Source organism: Amblyomma maculatum, chromosome 1 (genome assembly GCF_055883805.1).
Source record: "Amblyomma maculatum isolate TAMU_Amacu chromosome 1, ASM5588380v1, whole genome shotgun sequence".
Classification (NCBI taxonomy): Eukaryota; Metazoa; Arthropoda; class Arachnida; order Ixodida; family Ixodidae; genus Amblyomma; species Amblyomma maculatum.
In genome coordinates this window covers 325,798,390-325,813,830 of record NC_139344.1, presented here as the reverse complement: position 1 = coordinate 325,813,830, position 15,441 = coordinate 325,798,390, and the positions used below count along the sequence as shown (strand labels likewise).

The 15,441-nt window shown below is 46.8% G+C and overlaps 1 protein-coding gene across 1 annotated transcript in view; it reads right to left on the bottom strand.

Moving 5' to 3' along the window:
- Nucleotides 1-15,441, bottom strand: part of LOC146207333 (oxysterol-binding protein-related protein 9-like) — a 62,131-nt gene that overhangs the window by 8,439 nt on the left and 38,251 nt on the right. Inside the window, exons 17-19 of the mRNA XM_084576576.1 lie at nt 12,878-13,003; nt 7,578-7,669; nt 2,905-3,010 (exon numbers count right to left, since the gene is read on the bottom strand). Coding sequence (XP_084432702.1) covers nt 2,905-3,010; nt 7,578-7,669; nt 12,878-13,003 — 324 coding nt within the window. The remainder of the gene's footprint in view (nt 1-2,904; nt 3,011-7,577; nt 7,670-12,877; nt 13,004-15,441) is intronic.

Below are 15,441 nucleotides of genomic sequence, written 5' to 3'. Positions count from 1 at the left end.
GCGCTCGACGAAAAATTTGGTGACTCTTGAGTAAGTTCCTCCGTAAATGCTGTCCCCCTGTCCGTGATGAGCACTTCGGAGGCGCCGTATCGCAGGAGAATGCGCTCGACGAAAAATTTGGTGACTCTTGAGTAAGCTCCTCCTAAAATGCTGTCCCCCTGTCCGTGATGAGCACTTCGGAGGCGCCGTATCGCAGGAGAATGCGCTCGACGAAAAATTTGGTGACTCTTGAGTAAGTTCCTCCGTAAATGCTGTCCCCCCTGTCCGTGATGAGCACTTTGGAGGCGCCGTATCGCAGGAGAATGCGCTCGACGAAAAATTTGGTGACTCTTGAGTAAGTTCCTCCGTAAATGCTGTCCCCCTGTCCGTGATGAGCACTTCGGAGGCGCCGTATCGCAGGAGAATGCGCTCGACGAAAAATTTGGTGACTCTTGAGTAAGTTCCTCCGTAAATGCTGTCCCCCCTGTCCGTGATGAGCACTTTGGAGGCGCCGTATCGCAGGAGAATGCGCTCGACGAAAAATTTGGTGACTCTTGAGTAAGTTCCTCCGTAAATGCTGTCCCCCTGTCCGTGATGAGCACTTCGGAGGCGCCGTATCGCAGGAGAATGCGCTCGACGAAAAATTTGGTGACTCTTGAGTAAGTTCCTCCGTAAATGCTGTCCCCCTGTCCGTGATGAGCACTTCGGAGGCGCCGTATCGCAGGAGAATGCGCTCGACGAAAAATTTGGTGACTCTTGAGTAAGTTCCTCCGTAAATGCTGTCCCCCTGTCCGTAATGAGCACTTTGGAGGCGCCGTATCGCAGGAGAATGCGCTCGACGAAAAATTTGGTGACTCTTGAGTAAGTTCCTCCGTAAATGCTGTCCCCCTGTCCGTGATGAGCACTTCGGAGGCGCCGTATCGCAGGAGAATGCGCTCGACGAAAAATTTGGTGACTCTTGAGTAAGTTCCTCCGTAAATGCTGTCCCCCTGTCCGTGATGAGCACTTCGGAGGCGCCGTGTCGCAGGAGAATGCGCTCGACGAAAAATTTGGTGACTCTTGAGTAAGTTCCTCCGTAAATGCTGTCCCCCTGTCCGTGATGAGCACTTCGGAGGCGCCGTATCGCAGGAGAATGCGCTCGACGAAAAATTTGGTGACTCTTGAGTAAGTTCCTCCGTAAATGCTGTCCCCCTGTCCGTAATGAGCACTTTGGAGGCGCCGTATCGCAGGAGAATGCGCTCGACGAAAAATTTGGTGACTCTTGAGTAAGTTCCTCCGTAAATGCTGTCCCCCTGTCCGTGATGAGCACTTCGGAGGCGCCGTATCGCAGGAGAATGCGCTCGACGAAAAATTTGGTGACTCTTGAGTAAGTTCCTCCGTAAATGCTGTCCCCCTGTCCGTGATGAGCACTTCGGAGGCGCCGTATCGCAGGAGAATGCGCTCGACGAAAAATTTGGTGACTCTTGAGTAAGTTCCTCCGTAAATGCTGTCCCCCCTGTCCGTGATGAGCACTTTGGAGGCGCCGTATCGCAGGAGAATGCGCTCGACGAAAAATTTGGTGACTCTTGAGTAAGTTCCTCCGTAAATGCTGTCCCCCTGTCCGTAATGAGCACTTTGGAGGCGCCGTATCGCAGGAGAATGCGCTCGACGAAAAATTTGGTGACTCTTGAGTAAGTTCCTCCGTAAATGCTGTCCCCCTGTCCGTGATGAGCACTTCGGAGGCGCCGTATCGCAGGAGAATGCGCTCGACGAAAAATTTGGTGACTCTTGAGTAAGCTCCTCCTAAAATGCTGTCCCCCTGTCCGTGATGAGCACTTCGGAGGCGCCGTATCGCAGGAGAATGCGCTCGACGAAAAATTTGGTGACTCTTGAGTAAGTTCCTCCGTAAATGCTGTCCCCCCTGTCCGTGATGAGCACTTTGGAGGCGCCGTATCGCAGGAGAATGCGCTCGACGAAAAATTTGGTGACTCTTGAGTAAGTTCCTCCGTAAATGCTGTCCCCCTGTCCGTGATGAGCACTTCGGAGGCGCCGTATCGCAGGAGAATGCGCTCGACGAAAAATTTGGTGACTCTTGAGTAAGTTCCTCCGTAAATGCTGTCCCCCCTGTCCGTGATGAGCACTTTGGAGGCGCCGTATCGCAGGAGAATGCGCTCGACGAAAAATTTGGTGACTCTTGAGTAAGTTCCTCCGTAAATGCTGTCCCCCTGTCCGTAATGAGCACTTTGGAGGCGCCGTATCGCAGGAGAATGCGCTCGACGAAAAATTTGGTGACTCTTGAGTAAGTTCCTCCGTAAATGCTGTCCCCCTGTCCGTGATGAGCACTTCGGAGGCGCCGTGTCGCAGGAGAATGCGCTCGACGAAAAACTTGGCGACTCTTCAGTGAGCTCCGCCGTAAATGCTGTCCGCACGTAACACGTAATGTTCCAGGTTATGTTAGTCATTATTCGTGGCTCTATCTAGATGTTTCTTTGCGGCCTTTAGATCGAGCGTTGACGGGTGTGACAGGCATTCATAATTCGACGACCAGCGAGCACGTTTGCTGCTATCGCCGCCGCCGAGTTGTCCAGATATTTTGAGGGCGCAAGTCAGCCCAATAAAGAGTTAATTTCAGTTCTTCTACGCCTGTGCGTTCTTTTGTGATCACGGAAAACTTGTCACAGCCCAGTGACAGTGCAGACACGCATGCGCCTAGCCATCACCCAGCATAGCCTCGACGCTATCATATCGCCGCCTAGTGACACGAAAGCATATTTAAAGCAGTGATTCGGCCTCTAGCAAAGAAATGTCCATGTCTCTACATGCAAGTAAAATAGAAGACAATTTAAGAATCAAACGTGAGTATTGGGCTTACATTTTTCATGTTATATCCGATATTGTAACATTTATCCACCTTTAAATAAAACCAGATAGCAGGTTCATAGTTACCGCGGGCTCGTAGTCAGTGTCGGACGACTGCAGGAGATCCTGCCGGCGTTGGTAGGCCTCCCTGAGATGTCTTCGGCGCAGTGCATCGCAAACACTGCTCCATAACCTGCATTTATTGCAAAACATTTTTTTTCTCGGCATTTGCGGCTATCACCGTGGCTGACATTGAAAACGGTGAACTTCGTGTTAATCTTGCCTTTGATAAAACACGGTTAAGCAGCATAGCTGCAGAACTCGTCGTGGTGGCTCAGTGGTTAAACGCTCGACTACTGAAACGTAGTACCCGGGCTCGAACTTGACCGTGACGGATGTATTTTCATGGAGACGAAACACAAAGGCGTCCGTATACTGCGCTGTCAGCACATGTTAAAGATCCCCAGGTTACAATTTACCCAGGTGGTTGAAATTATCCAGTAGCCTTCCGCTAGGGCGCAACTTCTTACCTTCTTTCTTTCTCTTACGGCGTGGTTCATGTGTCCATGGGGAAGTGTGACAGATACTTCGCTTCTTTCCTATGAGCCAATTTGCTTTTACAGCATAACTGCAGCCCATGCGTTCTAGTACATTCTCTGGGAACGTACTATGCTGACCCGTTAAAAACCCCACACAAAAATTCTGCAGCTCTCCTCTAAACATATTGCCGCGAACCGTTCGTATGTTAATTTGTTCTTTTTCGAAAGCCGCCGCGCGGCCTTATCACTGTGATTCTAGCACATGGATTGATTCCGTATTCTTTGTTCATGCCCTTGGCGTGAGACGCAGCTTTAAGATTTTCTTTGTCGCGGGAGATGCGCTGAGATGGTTCTCTAAAATTCCAGTCACCATTCGCGGCTTTATCTTTCTTCGCCACCTTTAAATTGAGCGTTGACAGTGCGATGGCAAGAATTGTTCGACGACCGACGAGCACGCATGCTGTTATCGCCGTCGCCGAGTTACTTAGTCCTTTTACAGGTGCAGGCAACACCCACTAGACTAAGAGAAGGCCAGCGCAAGTCCCCATTTCCACTAGTCCTACGTCACGACAGTGAGATCTGGGGATAGATCGGCGGCTCCGAGCGCAAGTGTACGCAAGCAAGGCGATCTGGAACGACTTGGCCTGAGTGTGCGTGTTTTAGGCCTGTGTTTGCTGTGTTCCTAATTTGTGCTGCATAGGCGCTTGCGAGCAAGGTATCTTGAATGTCTGGGTTTTGTTGTGCGCTAAACTGTCGCTCTAACTATGCCAATGGATCCAAAGCGCTACTGATACAAGTTTCCGTCGGACTCGGCTCAAAATGCAGCGTGGACAAAAGTTGTGCCATGGAAAAACTTATTAGTTATTACCGATGACGTGGTAAGAAAGCGTTCTTGTTTGATTCCTAATACTCGTGCTGCTATTCACCACTATTTGATTATTTAGCACAGTGTATTAAAGGGCATATGGTCGATATTGTCGACCATAAACCCTGACTGCTCATTGGAGGGTCAAATTCTAAGGTTAAAGCTCAGCTACTTTGGTCATCTGACGAGAAGAGAGGAGTCGCTGGAGAAAGATTTGATGTTGGGAAAGGTTGAGGGTCACCGTGGAGAAGGGATAGGCAGCGAACGCGATGGTTAGATGGCATCCTCGAGGCGCTGCAGATGAAGTTATGTGATGTTAGGAAGATAGTGAGAGAGCGGAAAGCGTGGCGTGATATGGTCCATAGGGTCACGAAGAGTCGGACACGACTGAACTGATTAAAGCGTAGGCGTGCCCATATCGAGCACACAATTGGACAGCACAGCTACTATAGTCGAGTAGCATTCGCCTTGTTTTGAGTGCGGAACAAAATTGTTTTGCAACCTAAATTATTTTCTTATGGAAACAATTTTATTTCGCTAGTGGCCACGTGATCGTAGTTGCCGTAGTAATTATGACTGGTTTAAAGCCGAGTTAGCTGCTTTCTGCGTTAATATACTCATAGCAATCGCTGCTCCTAGCTTAAACAGCTTTTTTTTTATATTTATGTTACAGCTTTGAGACCAGCACTTCCGTGAAAGCGCATTCGTATTCACGACAAGCTACACCGAGTGTCGTCAAGGTAACCGTTCTGAATAATATCTCTGCCTACCATTCTTAGCTTTATCTATCCATCTTACAATAAATGAGCTCTCAGATGAAATTTGTGCCTGTCTTAATGCTTATTCAAGTAAATCTGAATGAAGGTAAAATTTTCCTCGCAACTTCATTTCTGCCATTGAAATAAATGCCAGGTGGATTGTGTCAAACTTCTCATATACTTCAAAAGACTGACAATATTAAATAACACAGGTAACACAAGTATAACCCTCTTCCATCGCTAGCACTAAAAATTTCAACAGGTAGTAGCTCCAGAGCAGCGTTGAATTAAAAAAAAAAAAAACGCAACCGCGTAGGGTGAAGCCGGCTTTCAGTATGATCTCACTACGATGACGTCACATAAGCTTGCACAGACCTTGTAGTAGTCTAGGTGGTGTTGGCGCAGGTCAGCCTAATGAACAGTTCATTCAGTCCAACGCCAGTCTCTTTGTTTGCCGGTTTCGGGATCGTCACTAACACGTGACGCTATAATCGAGAATGCACTTATAGGGATAGTCGTTAGAGATTTCGTTTTTGATAATTCAATGGCTATTTCAGTGTTTATTTCATCTCAGATGGTAGTGGTGGTGGTAAAAACGTTTATTGTATCTGAAAAGAGGGAGTTACATCATAAGATTGCTCTGGGATCAGGCTTAGTGCCTTCCTCTCACAAGCACTATAGGTGGAGTCCCTATAGTACGAGACTGCAGTGGCTTCCGCTGCCGCGATAGCAGTTTTTTTTTCATCTAATAATATCTATAACTTCTTTTTATTTTGTCCGTTAAATTACATTTAGGTATTTAATTTCCATAAGCGACACATAGGCTACGGGGGACGGCCTCCGGTTTGATTTAGACCAGCCGGCATTCTCTACCCTGGGCGGACATCGCACAGCGCAAGGGTGTTTTTCCCTCAGTCAAAATAGGGCCTCCGTGGCTGGGATATAACAAGCGACATTTGGGTGATCGACAAAGCAATTGAGCCGTAACGGCCGTTTTTGTGCATGTGTGCGTGTTTGTCCTTGTGCAGCAATAAGTTGTTTAAAGTTTTATGGCAAATACTGTTAATGCGTCTGCGATCATGGCAGAAATCGCTACTGACGAAAGAAATGTTGCCAGGGAAATAAATTATGGGAGACACTCAAGCTCCGCGTTTAGCCCACATATAAGCTCCCATTTAACCGAGCCGTATGAACGTGCCTGCGTGGCCCAGGGGTAACGTGAATGCAAGGGTCCTGGCAGGCAGATTCTGGTATCACCCTCCCATGTGTAAGGAGATGCCCGCGAACTGGCAGCTCTTACCAAACGTAATTTCAGGACGCCCTACGTCCAGTTAGTGCTCGGCCATGTCAGCTGCCAGCTACAGCTGAACAGGGCCGTGCTACACTCACAACGCCAACGCCGGCGGACGGCCATCGACGCCGGATTTTCGGTGAACGGGGACCACTTTAAAAATGTAACAGGGATAATAATATTATTGGGCCACGGGACAATCATAATGAAGTTTTTTTTTCTTTCTTTAGAGCTTGGTTATTATGCTCACGTTATGTACCTGGTTGAGCGAGTGGGCCAGCATTAGATAAAGTGCTGCTGTACCATTGCAGAAGCGAGTACATGACACCTTCTCATATCACTTATGCACGTCTTCGCCTTGTTTTCGGTTTTCTTAGAATGCAATGAAAAACAATGATCCTAAGCATATCATGAACGCAAGTAATCAGGACTGTGAAGTCGTCATTATTATTCCATGCCTTTAAGTTTCAGCTTTGTGGACGCGTGCTCTGGCTGTATGCCAATGATATGCAGTCTGTCAAAAATGTACGCCCGGAGGAGTTCGCTTCTTGACTTGTAACGAGACGAGAAATGTCGTGCTCACCTCTAACCTCAGCTATTTTAGGTGTGCTTCAAGAAGCATCTTTCATTGTTTAGAAGCAAACCCCTTTGGCGTGACTTTTGACGGACTGATACCTTTATTTTTTTAGTTGGACTGACAGGTTGCTCATAGTTTAAACTATATAAATGAAAACATTACTAAACTCCGAGAATTGCGTTGCGGTTCCTTTGTCCGCGGTTGGAGTCCAAGGCTGCTGGCGTCCGTGACCCTAGCAGCCTTGGCGTGGTTGTTGCGAGTGCTTGCCACATGTTCTCTAACCGACTCTTGTTCTACTGGTAGCTTTCTCACAGGCTGGTTGTGCGGACACTGCGCAGACTAAACGACACATCGTTGTCAGCAAGGATTGCGGGATGTCAGAAAGAAGCTAGGCTTGGAACAGAGTAGAGTTTTCATTGCCTGGAGTTAAATAATTAATTATTATATTGTTTTACGCGCAGAGCTCTTGCAGACCCAGACGATTTCGCAAGCACTTTTTTTTCAGAACAAAGGATAACACCTTTGTTTTCTTGCTTGAAACTTAGCATGTATTGAGTGCTGCAGTGTATCGACCCACACGTACAAAAAATTGCTGATATTTGTGGTGCCACCAGACCACGTTGTTATTGCGGCCTGAAACATCGTTGGTTGTGCACCACGAAAAAACACAGCCGTCGCATGCGATCATTTCGTGGCTCAAGTCACAACAGCGGAAATGAGAGGTACTAACAAGGTAGAGCTCCTGGCGTTGTCCTCCAAGATGGACGTAGCTCCTTGCCATGCCCGCTTCAGTAGCCGTGAGTTCAGGATCTCTTTCACCTCCTGAATGAAATAAACACTCCCTCATTTGCGTTCCGCGAAACGTACAAATCACTTCGTGCTTATTATTGTAAGGTGAAGCAAACAGAACTACACAACAAACGCGCAGAAGAAAAACTGACAAGACTAACTGCATCGGGGGATTCGCCATGTGACATGGCGATGACATGCCTACTGGTCGTTGCACTTACACGCGTGCGAGCCACGCGTCCGCAAAATCGTGTCCGCAGCAGTGGCGAGTAATTGAGAAGTGGTAAAAGTTAATGAGTGGTGTCAATCGATAGAGGCTGACGTAATGTTGCTTCCGAGAAAATAATTAGGTCAATGAGTTAATTAGGTAATTAATTACAGGCAAAAAATGTAAAAGCTGTCCGCAGCAGTTGAGTAATTGAGAAGTCGTTGAGGTTAATGAGTGGTGTCAATCGATAGCGGGTGGCGTAATGTGTGCAAAAATAATTAGGTCAATAAGTTAATTAGTTAATTAATTAGAGGCAAAAAATGAAACAGTAAAGGCTAAAATGGTCTCATTAGCGAATGATTTGGCGCCACATTTGAATATATCGAATACTAGACTAATTAAATCAGTCAATTAAGGTGACGTCAACAATGTGGCTCACGCAACCTGAAGTCGAGCCAAAAAAGGGCATAGGAAGGGATTGGCGCGCAATTTCAAAGTACCAAAGACTAATGTAGTTAATACAGTTAAGGCAACAGCGGCTGTGACACAATGCTAAAGGGCTGTCTCTTCATTGTGCAGATCCTTGGATGCCTCGTCAAGCCGGCTTCTTGGAACAATAATCCAAGTGGCGTCATCTGCGCATGTTTCCCAGACGGGTCATCGACTTACGAGCAGCACGCAGAAACCTTCGCCAGTGCATCGCCCGACTGCCCTATCGCCCCTGTGTGCGATAGTTACGGCTTGCCGGGTGGATCAACGGCTCGGCCGGCTCCTGCCTGTTTCATGGAACTTTGGTACTTGTGAGCGCACCGTCGACATCGGGAGCACCGCGACGTCACCACCCAAGAGCTTAAAAGCGCCATCCGAGGCCTCTTCATTCAGTGGGCAAGGCAACAGCGGCTGTGACACAATGCTAAAGCGTCGTCTCATTGTGCAGGTATGCTACCTTGAGAATACCCGGTGCCTAAAATCAGACAATCGATCATTGGTGCTGTTTCTTTGCCCACAAGACGCAGTTGATTTGTGTTCAAACGCCATGCATTATATCAGCCTCCTTTTGTTGAGTGGAGACGTGGAGCTCAATCCAAGACCTTCTAGATCTGACCCCTCAAAGAAGCCCGGAAACTCATCAAAATCATGAGCCTAATGACAGTCCTTCTGTACTGTGCACGCGCTCTGCAAAGGCCGCTCAACAATCGACTGCTGTAACATGTTCAACTGAAACTGATAACATTGTGACCATGCTTGCCGAAGTTCTTCAACGACAGAAGCAGATGGCTGAGGACCGTGGAAATATTAAGCCATTTCAAGCTTCCGTTAACTCACGTTTTGATGCGCTTGAAACCCGCGTGGCTGCACTTGAAGCGTCACCATCTAGCGTCAGTTAGCGCCAGTGATTCAGATGTTTTGCGTTCCGAAATTAACACACTAACTAGAACTGTGGCTAGGTTGGTTGCAAAGAATGATGACCTTGATGACCGATCCCGTCGCAACAATATTATTATAAACGGCCTGAAGGAAAACCCAGATGAAAATGAAAATAATTTACTAGACAGTGTTGCAGATATCTTTTCTTGCTAATCGATCTCAGTTCGTAACAGCAAATAATACTGATTCTAGGTTTTCCCCAGTTGATTCCGGTGTGCCGCAAGGTTCAGTCTTAGGACCCCTGCTTTTCCTCATATACATAAATGACTTGCCGGCAAACCTTACTTCATCAATTTGTCCCTTTGCGGATGATTGTGTTATCTCTCGTAAAATTAACAATGATCATGACGTCTCTATATTACAGTCCGATATTAACAGCATTTGTGAATGGTGTCAGCGTTGGGATATGAAGCTTAACATTAACAAGTGTAAACATGCGTGTCACTCGCGTTAGCACATCAGCTCCTTCGTACTACCTCAACACTGCTCCTCTTGAATCTGTCGCTTCATACAAATATTTAGGTGTTCACATAACTAATAACTTGTTATGGAAATTGCATGTTCATCACGTAGTTAATAATGCTAACCAAGCTCTTGGCTACCTCAGAAGAAACTTTTCACATTGTCCTAGCGCACTCAAACTTCTCCTTTACAAAACTTTGGTTCGTCCGAAACTGGAGTATGCAGCTTCTGTCTGGGAACCAGGCGTCGTTTCACTCATTACTGAACTTGAAAGTGTGCAGAATCGTGCTTCTCGCTTTATATTGTCTAACTATTATCGCACTTCTAGCGTGACTGCCATGAAATCTTCCCTGTCATTGCCTCTTCCAAAGGAACGCAGAAAAGTATTTCGGATACGTTTGCTTCATAAGATTTTTCACTGTAATACATATCTCAGACAGAAACTTCTAACACAACCGTCCTACACTTCATCACACATTGATCACCATCACAAAGTAGGAATTCCATTATGTCGCACCAAATACTGCAATGACTTCTTCATTCCAAACACTTCTAACAGTTGGAATCGCCTTCCTCGTGCCATTGCTGAAATTACAGATGCCATTGCTTTTCGTACAGCTGTTACTAACCTTTTTTGCTCCAATGTTCAACATACTTTTGCTGTCATTTTTCGGTGCTTTTGCTTGTTCAACATCTACTGCTTGGTTGCGTTGCTGCTGATTTTGTATTTTTATATCTTGTTGCGCAGTCGCTAACATTTACTGTATAATGACCATTTAGTTTTGTGTTATTATTTTTTTTTTGCGGTGTTGTGTTTTACTTTCTTTAGTTCACCCCCACTCCCCTCTGTAATGCCCTTGGGCCCTGAGGATAAATAAATAAATAATTTAGGGTGACGTCAAGGATGTGACGTCACGCAACCGGAAGTAGAGCTGAAAAAGGGCATAGCAAGGGATTGGCGCGCAATTTGAAAGTACCACAGACTAAAATGAATAAACAAGAAGTGAATTAATGTGACGTCACGCAACCGGAAGTAGAGCCGAAAAAGGCCATAGGAAGGGATTGACGCGCAGTTTGAAAGTATCAAAGACTAAAATGGGAAAACAAGAATTAAGCAACTAGAAGCAACCAGAAGCAACCAACAGCAGCATCCGTACTCTCGCATTACTCCAATGCAGATTCTGCAGTGCTCTTTAATTTTTGCTGAAGATGATCCGAAGCTTGTGTCAAAGTGCATTGGCAGCGGATGCTGGTTTACGCAGTGATGCAAACGCCGCATGGCCGGCAGACGACGCGGCTGGATCCACTCCCGGATGTACTTGTCAACTCCGACACTAGTGGCGTGGCGAGCATTTCGAAAGCGACAACGGCCCCAAGGGGTTACCTTCAACTTTCGGAACTCTCGCGTCGGAAGTTCGTGCTATATGAGGGCCGCGATGGAGCCAGGGCATAGGGAGCCTCAGCACGGAGCTATCGCCGCCGCCTTGTATAGTTTAGCCAACTTTTTGCTTCTTCCTACGAGCGACTGAATATTATCCCGTACAATGCTATTCAAACGTCCTCTCTGCGTAAAATGGCACAAAATGTGAACCACACCATGATGGAAAATTTTAGGAAGTGAGGGTGTCACCACTGGAGCAACGTGCGTATTAGAGGTGAGCCTGGTTGTAATGATGTCGCAGGAACCCCGCTATTTCTGTGTTATATCAACTGATTACTTAAAGCTGTCGGTCACCTTTACCGCACGACGGTCAAATGCCAAACGGGCATGCCAACCAACGTGTTGTTCGAGGATAGCATGTATCTATGTTATCCTCGCCTCTCTCTTAATCACCAGTTTTTATTTTGGGCCTTTTATCCCACACATATTCATTAGTTATCATTTGGTCGTAAGCTGCCACTATATTTGAAAGATTAACCGACATAGATATAAAAACCCGCTTTAACCAAGCCGTGCGAATGTGTCTGCTTGGCCATGGGGCAGCTGGCGCGTCTAATTCGTGATTCGAGGGTCTTGGAGCAGTGCATTCCGATCTCATCCTCACATCCCAATGGGCGGAGCCCGAGTTGGCAGCGCCTGCCAGCTCTGCCGCGTCATATGTGGTATCGTTACGTCACGCAGCCCGATGACCGATCAGTGCACGGCAATGTCCCCTGCCAGAGTCATGACCATGATTTTTCTCTCACAGCGCCGATGCCCGATTTTCTGGACAACGAGGCTTTTAGCGCGATCGCGTTAAAAACTATTATACGACGGTTGTTTTCGTAGTATCCCAGATAGGGCCTCTAGCGGTTCAGGAGCCCGCTGGCATCTGCGTCTTGTTTGACTCGGCCATTTGAATCAGTTGTTCTCTTGGATTAGCAGCCAGCAGAGCGTCCTATCATGAGGAGCAGGATGGGATTCACTCTGCGGTTAATTTCAGAGCACCAGAGGGGCGTACGTAAGCTATTGGAATTTGGCAAGCGGTGCAGTCAAATGAGTGTACTGTGCAATGTCTTCGGCATGCCACTACGGTGACATGTACGAATTTGTGTGAAGATGTCAGAACACGTGACCTCCGTTCCCTACCCCCAACGCTATACTCCTAAGAAATGAAGCCTAAATATGCGCACCCGACACAGCCAAGTGCGGGTACACCAACCGAGTACATCAGTTTCGCTAAAGTGCACCAATTTCTTCCGTGGCCCACGTGAGCTTCAGGCACCAAGAGTACGGGTCTATAAATTTAAAATATTGCGCATCGTTAATTACAGGTGCTGAAGCGGCGATACCGCCCCGAGAACCCATTTCAGCATCTATGTGCTCTAAATATATAGTCGTGCCGAAGCCGACAAATCGTCTAGATGAGCACCGTCCAAGTATGGCTTCCGCTTGGGGCGCGAAAGGGTTTTTGCGCGTTTCGTGCGGTGTTTTGTACGGTGTTTCGGCTGGGCCGGTTATGCGCGACACTTTAGGTTGGGGACATCAAATGAGTGCGGAATTGTTGAACACAGCTGCAAGTCGGCGTACTTAGCGCGAAATGGGGAGCGGGACTCCTCCGTGCTTACAGAACCGCTGGCACCACTCGAGTCCGCGAACGCATCTAAGACACTTATTAATGGGCCATTGCAATGTACCCTTAATGCTTTGCGCCTTCACGTACGCCGGAGGCCCATATGGCTATTATGTTGTCCGTCCAGCGGCCGCGGAGTCGCACGAAAGGCCGATCCGAGACGGGGTTGTACACGTCGGCCTGGACGCAGTGCTTCTGGCTCCCGGGCACCGGCGCCTGCGGCAGAGCGACATCATTGCCTGCGCACATCTTGTCCAAGAAGCACGGCTTGAGTGGAATAGACATTCGAAAAGATGGAGCTGAATGTGAAGTGGGCGGAGGATTGAGGAGTTAACTGCGCGGAAAGAGAAATATGGTAACCCTTTAGGGACTTTTTTGTTTGTTAACATACAGAAGGAACACACGACACAGGCGACCATTTTTTGGTCTGAGTCGACGTTAACCAGCACCAGTATAGCCTATGTTCTCTTAGACGACAACCTAGAATATTCTCGTATTTACACCGGCTGGACTAGGCGCATTGGGCAACACCGACATGCCAACTGCTCCCTGATGACTTCCTGAACATGTGGCAGAATAGTGGCAGATGTGCTCCCATATCAGCGGCACATTGGTGCCGTTTCCGATTGCGTGTTTTGCGCCTTGAAGTATACAGTAATTTTATGCCGGAAGGCTTTTGATTAGCTTTACTGGGAACGTGCTCAACCTTTATGCGCAGTTGGTAGAAAGTTAGAGCTTGCCATCAGCGCTTTGAAGCTGACTGCGCATGCGCATGGCACTCGTACGCCGCCAGCGCCTGACGATAGCTGTAACATGGGCAGCAGATCGGTTTAGAAGGCATATGGTTAGACGTGACCAAAAGCTGCAAGCAAACAATGGCCCTCATATAGCTGTACCTTACCGACAGCGTCCACTTCGTTTATCCGCAGTTCTACTCTCACTTGGTAAAACGCCGACCATTGAAAAGCACTAAGAAATTGTTCAACGAGACGCAGCATCATATGACTTCGCTATATATGGAGAGCTTTGAATCAAAGTTCCAAGCTTCGAGGGGTATACTTTATTTATTTATTTGCACATACTATCAGTCCATCTGGACTAAGATAGGAGTGGGTTTGACATCAAAATTTATAAACGCAGGCCAGTACGATAAAACAGCAAGTACAGTCAATAAAACACAGTTCATAAAATACAGTCAATGTAATGTACAAATTATGTGCACTCCTGCGTTAAATATTTGCATATAAGGGTAGCAAATTGCTCTCGGGATTGAGCATTCACAACGTGGTTAGGAAGGCTGTTCCAGTCGGATGATGTGGCAGGAAAAAAAGAGTATTTAAAACAGTCCTTAAAAAATTTTTCTACCTGGACGTGTTTATTATGCTTATTACGAGTGACGCGCGTCTTTGCTTCGTTTATGTATTGTTCTTTCTTAACCAGGACTAAACCATTTATTACACAATAAAACAAAGTTAGTCTTTTTTCGTCTGTGGGAAAGAAGAGACACATCGGCTTGAGCATAAAGAGGGATCACTGAATCCAATCGTCGATACCGGGAAAAAATGAACCGTAGCGCCCGTCTCTGTATCTGCTCAAGCTTAGAGACAGACTTTTTGTGATATGGTTTACTTCGTGGAGAGATGCGTGCAGGCCGTAATAAAGTTTCGGATTTGCTGCATTTATGGTGAAAAAAAAAAATAACATGCGATGATTGCTAGAAATATGTGACGAGGTATGCGTTAACGACGTTCTCAGCATGAGTATACAAAGTGCGATATGACTGATAACGTAGAGGCAAAGTTGTGAATATGCAATGTCTTTATTGGCCTATGCTCTGAATTGAAGAAGCTATCAGTTTGAATGAAGCAGGCTTTTCTCTATATACAAATTTTTTGTATAATAAATTCTTTTTTTTTCTTTTGTCCCACGCCTCTTCCTCACGAGAAGAAACAGGAGGTTTTTGTTTGCCTCCATTGTGCCACCTGTTAATCGTACTAGGTAGCAGAGGCTTCAGAATTAGGGCACCGATCTCTTCGTGGTGGCATTCCACTTATTTCTAACACAATAAAACACGATTGAATTTATCGAGATTAACTCTATACTACAACTGTGCGTGCCGCATTAAAATACATATGCGTTTAGAAATCAGATGCTGCGCCACTTGTGTATGAAAATACCGCCGAAGATGACTTCCTGTTCAAGGATAGACAGGTGGGCTAGTTGATTTGGGATCATCTTAATAAACAGCGCAGCAAAGGGCGGGACAAGAAAGACAGCGCTCGTAGTCTTCTTATCCCATACTTTGCGCTGTTAAGATGGTCTCCTGCTATACAGACCTGTTTTCATGATCAGGCTAAGCGTCTCAACATTTTTATTTTCAGAGAAATAAGGTCAGTACTCACAGCGGATCTAGAACATGGTCTGTATGAGTGTCCTTGTGGTTGATCCACGCTGATGCTGTGGTTCAGAATTGCAAGAGCGTCCATTTGTGTACACCGTTTACAAGTGCGCTCATTTTTGCCAGCTCCCCACAGCGCGGCTTATGCTAGCCTCTTGAGGGCGTGTGTTCTCTCATGGGCTTCCTGCCACTATGCATGGCAAGCTATCTCGCCAAGAGAAAAACGTGGCTTTTCCCGCCCCGATCATGTACATGC